This window comes from Macrotis lagotis, chromosome 3, assembly GCF_037893015.1.
Source record: "Macrotis lagotis isolate mMagLag1 chromosome 3, bilby.v1.9.chrom.fasta, whole genome shotgun sequence".
Lineage (NCBI taxonomy): Eukaryota > Metazoa > Chordata > Mammalia > Peramelemorphia > Peramelidae > Macrotis > Macrotis lagotis.
In genome coordinates, this window is record NC_133660.1 from 274,311,050 (window position 1) to 274,325,454 (window position 14,405).

General features: G+C 41.2%; 1 protein-coding gene across 6 annotated transcripts in view; it reads right to left on the reverse strand.

The window, feature by feature from the left end:
• The window catches only part of CHID1 (chitinase domain containing 1), a 67,234-nt gene that overhangs the window by 44,390 nt on the left and 8,439 nt on the right, over positions 1-14,405 (reverse strand). For all 6 annotated transcript variants that reach the window (XR_012477232.1, XM_074230765.1, XM_074230763.1 and 3 more), the window contains exons 4-7: positions 12,507-12,656; positions 11,746-11,878; positions 10,951-10,995; positions 10,171-10,277 (exon numbers count right to left, since the gene is read on the reverse strand). Coding sequence is in view for 5 of the 6 variants with exons in the window: in XM_074230765.1 (XP_074086866.1) it covers positions 10,171-10,277; positions 10,951-10,995; positions 11,746-11,878; positions 12,507-12,656 (435 nt within the window). In the remaining variant the exon portion in view is untranslated. The remainder of the gene's footprint in view (positions 1-10,170; positions 10,278-10,950; positions 10,996-11,745; positions 11,879-12,506; positions 12,657-14,405) is intronic.

A 14,405-nucleotide genomic window follows, 5' to 3' on the forward strand; every position in this document is an offset into this window, starting at 1 on the left:
TCTGGCAGTGGCATCAAGCAGGGGTAGAAATCTCCACAGCAAATGTGGGAGCACTAACCAGGCTGAAGGAAGGAGACACTCTTTAAGTGTGGATTGGTCACAGGCAACTACATTAGGTGGGCATACTCTTTGTACCTAGTATCTTGACCCCCTTGTTAGAGGATTCCAACAGCATATTTCCACACTCCACAATCTTGTCCAGGTTACCAATGAGCTGGACAAAGCCTTCCTCTGGATATAGCCCTAAGGTACCCTTCCATGGGAATCAGACTCTTTAAAAATGTTTATATTTTATTTTTTCCAGTTACATATAAAAACAATTTTAAACATGCATTTTTAAAAATGTTGAGTTCTACTGATGCTTAGCGAGATGAACAGAACCAAAAAAACATGGTACACCTTAACAGCAACATGGGGTGATGAGGAACTTGCTCATTCCATCAGTGCAACAATCAGGGACAATTTTGGGCTGTCTGTGATGGAGAATACCATCTGTATCCAGAGAAAGAATTGTGGAGATGGAACAAAGACCAAGGACTATTACCTTCAATTCAGGGGAAAAAAAAACTGGTATCTTATTGTCTGATCTTGCTATCTCTTAGACTTTCTGTTTCTTCCTTAAGGATATGATTTTTCTCTCATCACATTCAATTTGGATCAATGTATAACATGGAAGCAATGTAAAGACTAACAGACTGCCTTCTGTGGGGGGGGTGGGGGGAGGGAAGTAAGATTAGGGGAAAGATTGTAAAACTCAAAATAAATAAAATCTTTCTTTAAAAAAAAATGTTGAGTTCTAAACATTCACCCTTCCTTCCCTCTCCCTCTTTGAAAACACAAATGAATATAGGTTATACAGTCCAGTTATACAAAACATATTTTCATATTAGCTAAGTTGCAAAAGAAAAACAGACCACTCCCCGCCAAAAAAAATCCAAGAAAAATAAAGTTAAACAATTTTGCTTCAATCTGCATTCAGAATCTATCAGATCTTTCCATGGAGGTGGATGGCATTTTTGATCATAAATCCTTGGATCACTGTATTGCTGAGAATAGCTAAGTCATTCACCATTGATCATCATACAATATTGCCTCTACCCTTTACAATTTTCTCCTGGTTCTGTTCATTTTGCTTCCATTTATCTAAGTCTTTCCAAGTTTTTCTGAAAGCATCCTGCTTGTCATTTTTTATGGTAATCAATCACAATCATATATTACAACTTGTTTGGTCATTTTCCAATTGATGGGTAACTTCTTAATCTCCAATGCTTTGCCACCACAAAAAGAGCAATGAATGCTTTTGTACAGATTTGCCCTTTTCCTTTTTCTTTCTTTTAATCTCTTTATCAACTTAGTAGAGCTATTGATGAATAAAAGGGTATGAACAGTTTTATAGCCCTTTGGTTGAGAGCCCAAATGGCTCTCCAGATTTGTTGGATCAGTTCACAACTCCACCAAAAAATACTAATTTCTCCACATCCCCTACATTTGTCATTTTCCTTTTCTGTTTTACCAGCCAATCTGATAAATGTGAGCTGTTATCTCAGAGTTGTTTTAATTGGCATTTCTCTAATCAATAGTGATTTAGAGCATTTTTGCATATGGTTATAGCTAGATTTTTTTTCTTTTGAAAATTGTCAGTTCAATGATCAACATGACCAGAAAGGACAATGATCAATGTTGGAGGGGATGTGGAAAATCTGAGACACTGATATATTGTTGGTTGAGTTGTGAACTGATCCAACCTTTCTGGAGAGCAATTTAGAATTACGCCCAAAGGACAATAAAAATGTGCATCCCCTTTGATCCAACAATACCACTTACTGGGTCTGTAGCCTGAAAAGATCACGAAAAAGAGTAAAACCCCATTATGTACAAAATAGCAGTTCTGTTTGCAGAGGCAAAGAATTGGAAATAGAGGGGATGTCCATCAATTGGGGAATGGTTGAACAAATTGTGATATATTTATATGATGGAACACTATTATCCTATTAGAAATCAGGAGGGATGGGATTTCAGAGAAGCCTTGAAAAACCTGCATGAATTGATGCTGAGTGAGATGAGCAGAACCAGAAGAACACTGTACACCCTAACAACATGGGGGTGATGATCAACCTTGGTGGACCAACTTGCTCACTCCATCAGTGCAATAATCAGGGACAATTTTACGGGATCCATGATGGAGAATACCATCTGTATCCAGAGAAGAAACTGTGGAGTTTAAATGAAGATCAAAGATTATTATCTTCAATTTTTAAAAAAGTTGTCTTATGTATTACATAATTTTCCTGCCTCTAATATTTTTTTTCTTCCTTAAGGATGTTTTTTTCTCCCAACATTCAATTTTGATCTATGTATATCATGGAAACAAATGTAAAGACTATATCAGATTGCCTTCTGTTGGGGGGGGGAAGGGAGAGGGAAAGGAGGGAGAGGGAAAAATTGTAAAACTCAAAACTTTGCAAAAAATGATTGGGAGAAATTACTATTATAATAATTGGAAAAAAATAAAATATTTATATAATTTTAAAAATTGCCTGTTTATATCCTTTGACTATCAATTAGGTAATCACTCATAATTATCCTTTTATTTTTTGAGGCAATCAGGGTTAAGTGACTTACTTAGGATCACAGTTAGTAAAGAGTCTGAGGTCAGATTTAAACACAGGTCCTCCTGATCCCAGGATCAGTGCTCTATGTTATAGATTATATAGATTTTACACACACACACACACACACACACACACACACACACATGAAAAATGAGGCCTTAATCAGTGAAACTTACTGTAAAAAAAATTTCCTTCAATTTTCTGCTTTCCTTCTAATCATGCTGCAAACGTTTTTTGTGAAAAAACTTTAATGCAATATAATCAGAACAATCTATTTTACTTCCCTTTATACTCTCTATCTCTTGTTTTGTCATAAATCCTTCCTTATCCATTGAGCTGACAAGTAGACTGTTCCGCACTTCCCTGATTTGCTTCGGATATTACCCATCATGTCTAAATCATGTCCCCATTTTGAACTTATCTTGGTATATGACGTGAAATATACTGGTCTATACCTAGTTTTGATCAGACTACTTTCTAGTTTTCCTAGCAATTTAAACAATTTTTTTTAGGTTTTTGCAAGGCAAATGGGGTTAAGTGGCTTGCCCAAGACCACACAGCTAGGTAGTTATTAAGTGTCTGAGGCTGGATTTGAACTCAGGTACACCTGACTCCAGGGCCGGTACTCTATCCACTGTGCCACCTAGCTGCCCCTCAAATTAAACAATTTTATAGTGAACTGTTGTCTCAAAAGCTTGGATCTTTGCATTTATCAAACTCTAGATCACTGGTCATTCATCACTGTACATAGTGCACCTGATCTGTTGACTGATCCCCTGTTCTATTTCTTCTCCAGCACCAGGTTGTTTTGATGATTGATGGATCGATTCTTGTACTTCATAATAAAAAAACAACATGACATGCACATTATGTTGATGGGGGGGGGGTGATGTGCAAAGACATCATTCTCACTGCCTGTTCCAGAGCCATCTTTACCCCATGGTTTGATCTAATAGGAAACAGAACTTCTGTGATGGTCTAGATGTTGTGGCCTTTGGCCTTATGGAAGTGGGTCCCTCCCATTTCAGCAAGACACTATGGTGTTTCATTACAGTGATTCTTTGGAGACACATTCACAACAATAAATATACTCAATCTGTGTCTCGATGGTCTAATTATCAATATGGAACTATCAAATTGGCAGTCTTTTGATAATAGGTATAGCTAATCTATCTCTCAATGGTCTAATCATCAATAAGGTCTATTCCTCTCAGTTCTGCAACTATGCTCCCCCCCAAAAAACACAAAGATGTTGGTTCCCCAGAAGCTGCCTGGTGGGTCACGGTAATAATGCTGTCAGATTGTTAGTTGGCATCATTTATGGTCAGAACTAGGACAATACCTGATCATCTTCAAACCTCCCACTTTTGTTCTTGATTAATGAAGACATTCTTGGCCAATGCTTTTACTCTAGTCCATCTTGGTTCAAGAATTTGGCCTCTAGCAGCACAATATGAATGCCTCGCAGTTGGCCCTCTCAATCATTACTGCTTTATAATATGGTTTGAGTTCTGGCATTGTTAGGTCACTTCCTTCACATTTTTTCATTGATTTTTTGGATATTCTTGACCCTTTGTTCTTCCAGATAAAATTGTGTTTTTTTTCCTAGCTCTCTAGGATTTTATGGTCATCTGATTGGTATGCCACTGAATAAATAAATTCAGGGAGCTGTCATTTTTTAAAATTGACTCAGCCTACCCATCAGCAATTTTATTTGTGTAAAGTGTTATTTAATTGTGCTCATATAGGTTCTGGGTTTGTCTCGACAGGTATACTGTCTCTAGTTATTTAGTAGTTTTTCCATCATATTTTGACTCTTTGTGATCTCATTTGGGATTTTCTTGGCAAAGATATTGGAGTGCCTTGTCATTTCCTTCTCCAACTCATTTTACAGATGAACTGAAGCAAATAGGGTGAAATGATTCACTTAGGACTGTATTTGCAAGGAGTAATAGTTTTGTTTCCTTATTGCCTATTCTAATTCCTTCAATTTCTTTTCCTTCTTATTGCTATAGCTAAACATTTCTAGTGTAATACTGAATAATACTGGTGATAATAAGAATTCTTCCTTCACCCTTGATCTTAGTGGGAAGGCTTCCAGTTTGTCCCTATTATATATAATGCTTGCTGATAGTTTGCTGTCCTTCATGCTTAAAGATGTTACCAGAATGACATCACTACGTGGGGGAAAAGCACAGTGTGTCTGAGTGGAGCTGGTAAGATCAATATGAGCTCCAAAGGCTCCATCACAGGCTGGGCACAAATAGCTCAGGTGAACAATGGGGTGCCAAGGTCTCTAAATTGGCACACCTCACATTTCTTTAGTGCTACTGCAAGTGCTTTTCCAGTGTCTACCATATCCCAAATCAATCTTCCAAGGTATTCAGAAAGACCTTGTGTGTGTCCTTTTATTGCTTTTTCTGACTGCCACATAAAAACTTGCCTGTGTGAGTTCTCCATAAAATACACTTTTGGCAAGTATACATACGACATCTGAACAACGTGGCCAGTCCATCGGAGTTGTGCTCTCTGCAGCTGGGTTTGAATGCTTGGCAGTTTAGCCCTGGAATGGACCTCAGTGTCTGGGACCTTAACCTGCCAGGTGATCTTCCTAAGATAGTTCAAATGGAAGTAATCTGTTCCCTGGTATGTTTCTGATATGCTGTACAGGTTTCATAGATCTGCAACAATGAGGTCAGCTCAAAGACTCTGTAAGACCTTCAGTTTGGTAGATAGCCTAATACCTCTTCTTTCCCACACTTTCCGTCAGATCACTGAGCGAGCTCTGACAATGTGTATCAACCTCATCATCCATGTGGACATCCCTGGACACTATACTGCCAAAGTGAGTAAACTAATCCATAGCATTCAAAATTTCTCCATTTGCTGGAATCAATGGTTCCATGTGCTGGCTGGTGGAGAACCTGTTATCTTGGTGTTCATTGTTAAGCCAAACTGAGCACAAGTAGAGCACATTCTGTTGAATCTCGGCTTCAGGGGCTGCATTGAAAGTACCACCATATGCAAACAGAAGATCCTGTACCAACCCTCCCTCTACTTCGGTCTTGGCTAGTAGGGTTTTGAACTTGAATAAGTGACCATCAGTGCTGTAAGCTGACCTTGAAGGAGTCTGACAACATTGCTGAAAACATCATGCTAAAAACAAGGGAGGAAGAATAAGCCCTGTAGACTCCATTGGTGTCTGGGAAAACATAAGAGTATTGTCCATTTTCAGAAGTAGATAGATCCTATTTATCAGTTTAAGAAAAACTCCATTTATTTTTATGTTTTCCAGTATTTTTAATAAGAAAGAGTTGTACTTGAAACTGTAGAGATCATGATTTTTGTTGCTTTTGTTACTGGTATAGCTAAATACACTGATAGTTTTCCTAATATTGAACCAGCCCTGCACCATGTAGTCATGGTGCATAATCTTTGTGATACATTACTATAATCTCCTTGCTAGCATTTATTTAAAAATGTTGCATCAATATTTGTCAGGGTAATTGATCTATAGTTTTCTTTCTCTTTTTGCTTTTTCTGGTTTAGGTATTAGCATCATGCTTGTGATATAGAAGGAATTTGGTGGGACTTCTTTGTCTATTTTTCTAAATAGTTTAAAAAGCATTGGAAGTAATTGTTCTTTAAAAGATTGGTAGAATTCCTTTCTGGTTTGGGGATTTTCCTTAGGGAGCTCATTTTATGGCTTGATCAATCTCTGTTTCTAAGATAGGGATATTTAAGTACCTTATTTCCTCTTCTGTTATCTGGGTAATTTTTATTTTTTTAATTATTCATCCATGTCAGATTTCCTGGTATATAAAACTAGACAAAATAATTCCTAATAATTGCTTCAATTTTCCCTTTTTAATTTCTGATACTGGTAATTTGATTTTTTCTTTTTAATAAAACTTACCAATGGTTTATTTTATTATTGGTGTTTTTTCCATAAACCTAGATTCAAATTTTATTTATTTACATCAATGGTTCTTTGACTTTCAATTTTATTCATCTCTCTTTTGATTTTTAGGATTTCCAATTTGGTGTTTCACTGGTGATTAAAAAGTTTTACCTAGTTTTATATTTTTAGTTGCATGCCCAATTCACTTAGCTGTTCTTTTATTTTATTGATGTAAGTATCTAGATATACAAATTTCCCTCTACAAAATGCTTTGACTATATCCCCTAAATTGTCTTTTTGTTGTCAATCTCTTTAATGAAATCATCGATTGTTTCTTTGATTTGTTCTTTGACCTACCCAATCTAATGTTAAAACATTAGATTATTGGAACTAAAGTTTCCAATTATTTTTTAATCTATGTTTCTATGGCCCTTTATTGAATGTAATTTTTATTGTATTATAATCTGAAAAGGATGTATTTACTTTTTCTTCATTTAGTTGGGAAGTTTTTATGCCTAGTACCTTGTTAATTTTTGTATAGATGCCAGGGACCACTGGGAAAGGGGTATATATTTCTTTCTATTCCTGTTAAATTATCTCCAGAGGTCTATCATATCTAACTTTTAAAAAATTGTATTCATCTTCTTAACTTCCTTGTTTATTTTTTGGTTGGATTTATCTAGTTCTGAGCAGCTAGGTAGTGGAGTGGATGGAGCACTGGCCCTGGAGTCAGGAGGACCTGAGTTCAAATCCAATCTCAGATATTTGATCAAACTGTATTACTTAACCCCACTGCCTCACCAAAACAGAAGAACAATAAATAATTTGTGAAGAAAATTAAGATTACCCACTAGTATAAATTGCATATTTAACTTTTCCTTTAAGAATCTGGATATCATGATTGCTGTGCTAGCATTTTTTTATTTCACTTATAGCCTAATAGATTCTGCTCCAGGCCCTAACTTTTATTTTGTCTCTTTGCTTCAACTGTGATTCTTATAAACAGTATAATGTTGGATCCTGGATTTTAATACACTGCTTTCTGCTTCTATTTTATGGGTGAGTTCATTGCATTTACATTCAGAATTACGATTACTATGTATCCCTCCCTGTTTCTTCTCTCTCCCCCTTTAACTCTGTTGATCTTCAGAAGTCTGTTTTGCTACTGACCACTATCTCCTCTAATCTGTCCTCTCTTCTATCATCCCCTTCTCCTTCTCCTTTCTCATAGAATAGAGGTGGGGGAACCTTTTTTCTGACAAGGGACATTTGGATATTTATTACATCATTCATGGAATCTATTGGGCCAAATAATTAATTCACCTCTAACATGTTCCCAGATGTGCTGAATTTTGAGCCCATCTGTGGGTGCCTTTGCAACACCAGGCCAATACAGTTGCAGGTTGGAGGTTACACAACCCTTGCTGGAGAAGATACGAGTTCTCGGCTCTACTCGAATGAGAGGAAGGTTCAAGCATTTCCTGCCACCCACCTCCCTTTCCCCTCCGCTGTAAAGCTCTTCCTTTCAAGCCTCTGTGAGGTGACAATTTACCCCATTTTACCTCTCCTCTTCTATCAGTGAATCCCTCTCTTACCCTTAATTTTACTTTTTTTGAAATTGTATCAAACACAGCCATGCCCTCTGACTATTTATACTCCTAACAGTCTTAATAATGATGAAGTTCTTACAAGTTACAAGTATCATCTTCCCATGTAGGAACAGAATCAGTTTAACCTCATCTCCCCATGTAGGAACAGAATCAGTTTAACCTCTAATCCCTTCTGATTTCTCTTTCCTATTTCTCTTTTTTTACACTCAAACCTTATGTTTGAAAGTCAAATTTTCTATTTGGCTCTGGTCTTTTCATCAGGAATGCTTTAAAGTCCTTTGTTTCATTAAAGATCCATTTTTCCCACTGAAGGAATATATTCTGTTTTGCTAGGTAGGTTATTCTTGGTTGTAATCCTAGCAAAATGTCACAGTCTAAACCCTATAATGTGGAAGCTGCTAGAGCCTGTGTTATCCTGACTGATACTTGCATTGTTTCTTTCTAGCTGCTTGCAGTATTTTCTCCTTGTCCTGAGAGCTTTGGAATCGGCTATAATATTCCTGGGGGTTTTCATTTGGGGGGGATCTCTTTCAGGAGATGATCAGTGGATGCTTTCAATTTCTATTTCTAATGACCAGGGCAATGATAATTTCTTAAAATATGAGGTTTAGGCTCTTTTGTTAAATCATGGTTTTCAGGCAATCCAGTGGTCAATTTATTTTTCCAATAAAATATTTCACATTTTCTTCCTTTATATTCTTTTCTATTTTAGTGTTTCATGGAGTCATTAGCTTTTATGTGCCCAATTCCAGTTTTAAAGAAATTATCCTCTTCAGTAAGCTTTTGTACAACCTTTTCCATTTGACCAATTGTTCTTTTAGGAATTTTTTTCTTCAGTGGATTTTTGTGTTTCTTTTTCTATTTAGTCATTTCTGTTTTTTAAGGTGTTATTTTCTTCAGGATTTTTCTTTTGGTGTGCCTCTTCCTTTTAATAATTTTCTTGTGATACTCCTTTCTTTCTCCAATTTTACTTCTTCCTCTCTGAATTTCTAAAATTCCTTTTTGAGCTCTTCTAGGAATTCTTTCTGGGCCTGTGATCAATTCAAATTATTCTCTGAAGAGAAGGATCTGTAGGTTTTCAGTTCTTCCAAGGTAGTATGGTCTAAAGGGAAGTATGATCACTGCTCTCCTGGTCTGTGGTCTGGTCTATAAGTCACCACAAGGACTTATTCCTGCTTTGGAACTCTGACTAGAACCCCTGAACCCCTGTGGCCATAAAAGCTGCTGAGCTAGTGTTCCTCTTAGCTCTGGGACTGTGACACAGAACTGTGTATGGGCAATCATCAAGGTCCTGCACCCAGTGTCAGCCAAGGGACCCCCTGTAATCTCCTTCTGCCCAGTTGCCCAACAACCTTACTGGTTGTAGGTTGAGAACTCTCATCATTGCTACTGCACTGATAAACTGCCTCCAAGGCCTTGATGGTGTCCTGGAATTATGTGCAGTTTGCACTGGGCTCTAGGTCTGATCAATATTCCACAGAGACATACCTTTCCTGCTGACCTCTTACATTGGCCTGGGCTAGAAAATCATTTCAGTCTGACCATTTATTGGTTCTACCCTTCAGATTCTACCCGAGGCATTCTTTTTAAATTGTTTGGAGGGGAATTGGGGAGAGCTCAGATGAGTCCCTTCTTTATTCTGCTATCCTGACTCTACTTCCACAGGAATTAGGCTCTTGAGAGGTCAGCGGCTGTGGTAGAAGGTAGGACTTAGAGGTTTGCGGGACTGTGGGATTCTTATTCAAGAACTGACTTGGGCAGCTAGGTTGTGCAGTGGATAGAGCACTGGTTCTGGAGTCAAGAGGACCTAAAATCAAATCCAACCTCAGTTACTTAATACTTACTAGCTGTGTGAACTTGGGCAAGTCACTTGACCCCCAATGCCTCACTTTCTCCCCCCCCCCCAAAAAAAAGAAAGAAAAAAGAAATGATTCTATTTAATATGCAGCTGGCTAAAGAATTGGCTGCCTAAAAGTTCACATCAGAGCAAGCTGGGATCTAAGTCCCTGGGCCAGCTTGAATGGCACCCTGGAATATCAAGACTTACCTTTGCCACTTGGAGCAAGGTCTTAATAAGCTCTTCTATCTCATCTTCACTGCTAAACAAACTTATGTAGTCATCCCGAGTCCACTTGTCAAACAAGATCCGAGGCACTGAAAAGGACATGTCAATGAGAAGAGTGGCTCAGTAGCCCTGCCTTGCAAGGGCTTGGCTTTGGGGGCCTCTGCAGGGGGAAAAGGAAGAAGAGCAGAGCAGGAAGAGAAAGTAGAGGGGAAGAGGGTGGAAAGAGGAGGAAAGAAGGAAAAGGGGAAGTGGGGGAGCCAGAACAGGAAGGAGCAGAGAAGGAAGGATGTGGAGGAAGAAGAGGGAAAGGGAGAGAGGAAAGGATGGGGGGAGGAAGAAGAGGGAGGAGGAGGAGGAGGAGGAGGAGGAAAGAGGGTAAAGGAAAAAGGTAGGAGAGGCTCTGCTTGAGGTAGTATGCCCACTAAACACCCTGGGCAGCCCAGTCAATTCTCCCAAAAGGAAAGCTGGCAACAGAAATCCACGAATGCACACAGCCGGGTGTGTGTGTACACACTCTCTCTTCTTCTTCTTCCTTCCCTCCCACCATTCCCAGCTTCCCCCTCCTTCCTGAGACTTTAGAAAAGGAGCCAGCACCTGGGGAGGCTGTGAGCCTGGGCTTTTCAGCCTTGCCCATAGCCCACCAGAGGGCAGGTGCTCTCCAAGGTCCTGATCTCTAGCCTTGCTGGGCAGACACTGACGGCAGTTGAAGAGCCCCTGGCTCCCCCTCACCCAGGCACCCCCACTCTCCCATGTCCTACTCACCAATGCGTATGTTTTTTGTTTGCTTCTTAACGCTTTTGATCCAGTCTGTTAGAAGAGCAAGAGAAGAAATAGAAAAACAGGTCAGCCTATACCCTCAGGGCAGTGATACCACTTATGGTGGCAGCTTGGAAGTAGCTCTAGTGAGGAAGGCTGGCTCAGGTGCTGCCACTTCCCTGGGGCAATGCTGGTCAGCAAATCACCCATTTCACAGACCCTGGCACAGCACCTATAGGAGCCTGCCACTAAATCAAGAGGACCAGAAGGGCAAGGCTGCTGCATCCCCAATTCCAAGGCTCCTCCAAGATACCCTGTTTGTTGGGATCTCAGTGATCTGAAGACCAGCCCCAACCCTTCCCTGCAGGAAGCTACAGAGGAGGCAGGGATGGACATCTCACTCTTTCAACCCCACCAGGTCCTCAACTCTCCTCAAGGCCTCCTCTTTCACTGCAAGGTCAGCCCTGGCAATTTGTCCCAACACTACCTGGAAGGGCCAGGCTCTGAAGAAGTGGTCTTCTCACTATATACATAGACACATCGAAACATTACACATGTGATCTGTGTGCGTGGACACACACACATACACATACTCACTCTCTCTCTGGAGCCTTCTGAAAGGATGTCAGATATCATCCTTCCCCTCTCCCCTAGTGTTTTCTTCCTCCTCCCTCCTCCTTCCTCCCTGACATCAGGCCTATGCCCAAATTGCCCCTGTTGTAGACCTGACCATGGGCCCCTGCCTGCAAGCCCAGATCTCCTTCCAAGTCAGCTGCCCCCAGTAGACAGGTGGGGGAGTACCTTGGTCAGCATCATGAAGGCCCAAGATCTGGTACAGTTCTAGGCCTCGTCTCTTCACCTGCAGCCAGACTGGGGAGATCATTGTGAACTTGTTCCCAAAAATCTTGGCAATATCGTAGCCATGGCTGTTCCACTTGCAAAAGGAGAAAGATCAGAAGGGACAGACATGGCAGAAAGTGGATTAGTGAGGGAATAAGTTGTGGGGGAAAGTGAACTTGGGTACCTGGGCTCCAAGTCAGGGATGGCTAGCATCCACCTCCCCCCATGCCCTCCCCAACTCAGCTAGTCCAGCCCCAGAATTGCTGGGTCTGAGCCAATAGATCTCCCAGGGCCCAGGGGAGCTGCCCTGACCCACTAACCATTCCTCAGACCTGCTGAGCATGCTCAGATCAGACTCGTCTCACCCTTGAGGGTCCCTGCCCACTACCACTCCAGTTTCCTTGTTCCCAGCCCTAGGTCAGCTTCTGTGCCAGGCCCAGGGGGAAGTTTTCCTTTCTGTCAGCCTGGGACCCCAGAAGAGGAGCTGTGTCTCCCCTAGGGAAAGTGACCTCTCCCTCCTGGGATCTTGGGCCCTTCCAGTCCGTTTAACTTTGTGCTACAACTCTCTCCCTCAGCTCCCTCCTTTTATTCTGTCACACACACACACACACACACACACACACACACACACACACACACACACAGCATACACACCTATACACCCCACCCCCCATGTGCATCTCCTGAGGAAACAATCCCCAGAGATCCAGTGGCATTCTTACCGGTGTGACATAGCCCAGGACATGTCCAGGGAAGTGTCTGTGTCTGGTTTTTGAGGCGCAGTAGCTGTTGTGTTCTAGAACCACATCCTGAGCTTTGAGTTCTGATACCACCAAACCCCGTTCTTGGACGGTCAGAGTGGATGGCTGGGTCTGACCCAAGAGAGGTCAGAAAACGAGACAGAAAAGGTCCCCTGTCAGCACTGGCTCTGCTCCATTCCTCCCTATCCCCAGCAGGCCCATCTGGGGAGTCTGAGATAACTTTCCTCCCACAGAAGGACACATCTGGCCTGGGCACAAGTCAAAGACCACAGGGGCTGCATGAAGGAGGGCTTCCCCTTCCTCCATCCCCCCCTGCCCCCACCTCAGCTGCCTGGGCCCCAGTAGGAGCTGGGAAGTATGGCTAGCAGCAGCACAAGAGAGATACACAGCCTCTCGGGGCCTTCCTAAGCGGACCTTCCTGTAGAGTCCAGAAGAGAGAAAGGGTCCTGGAGGGCAGCAACTCCCTCCTCCCTTTGCCTCTTTCCTCTAGCCCCTCTCACATCTTCGCCCCTCCCCTCCCTTGCCTGACCCACCCTCCTCAGCCTCATCCCAGAGCCACCAGACTCAAAAGCAAATGTCTCAGTTTGTCTTGTGCCATCTGACACTTTCTAGGGAGGCTTCCTCCTACTTTCCCTCCCCATATTCTTGACTTCCTCGCTGTTGCCCGGACATGTCTCAATCTCCCAACTCCATGGTTTTGTAGCCACTGTCCCCCCATACCTAGAATGCCTAGCCTCCTCACCTGGGTCTCTTGGAATGCTTTCCTATTTTCAAAGCTTAGTTCAGACATGGCCTGCTTCCTAGACAATGTATTTCCTAACCCCCAAAGCACCCCCCCCATTGCTAGGGTCCAAAATTCTGTTCTCTATGGTTGTATTTACTTATCTCCCCAAGGAGATCATAAGCCCCATGATGGCAGCAGCTCTCATGTCTAGCTTTGTAGACCCAGGCCTGGCAAGCTCAATGAATTGTACCAAATTTTAAAAACTTCCCCAATAGATAAATGGTAAAAAGCTACAAATAGACAGTATTCAGATAATGTAATCAAAGTTATGAATATTCAAATAAAAATGCTTTAATTCACTATTGATTAAAAGGCAAATCAACACAACTCTGAGGTACCACACCTCACACCTATCAGACTGGTTAAGATGTCAGAAAAGGAAAATGTCAAATGTTGGAGGGGCTGTGGGAGAACTGGGACACCAATGCATTTTGGGTGGAGTTACAAACAGATCTGATCATTCTGGAAAACAATTTGACCCTAAGCTCCACAGGCTATCAAACCATGCATACCTTTGATCTAGAAATGCTAGGTCTCTATTCCAGTGAGATCAGAGAAAAAGGGAAAGGACCTTTCTATACAAATATTGATAGCAGCTCTTTTCTGTGGTTTCAAAGAATTGGAAATCGAGAGAATGCTCCTCACTTGGGGAATGACTGAACAAGTTGGGGAATGTAATTGTGATGAAAGGCCGATTGTGCTCCAGCTGTGAAGGCCTTGCCTGTTTGGAGCCAGACAGTGATCCAAGACAGTTACAAAGGATTCACGAAGAGAAAGTGCTGCCCACCTCCCATGAGAGAACTGAGAAACTCTGAGTGCAGAATGGAATAGGAATGTCTCACTTGCCTTAGGTTTTTGCTTTTTTTTTTTTTTTTGGCAATATATGACTGATATGGAAATACATATCTACATGAAGTCATTTGGTTTGCCTTCTTGATGGGTCCAGGAGAGAATGTGAAACTCAAGATTTTAAAAGAAAAGCATGTTAAACATAAATAAAGTAAGTTAGAAAATGCTGACTGTTTAGAAAGTGCCTAGACTGATGGAAACAGAAAGGGAAAATCAACAAGAAATGA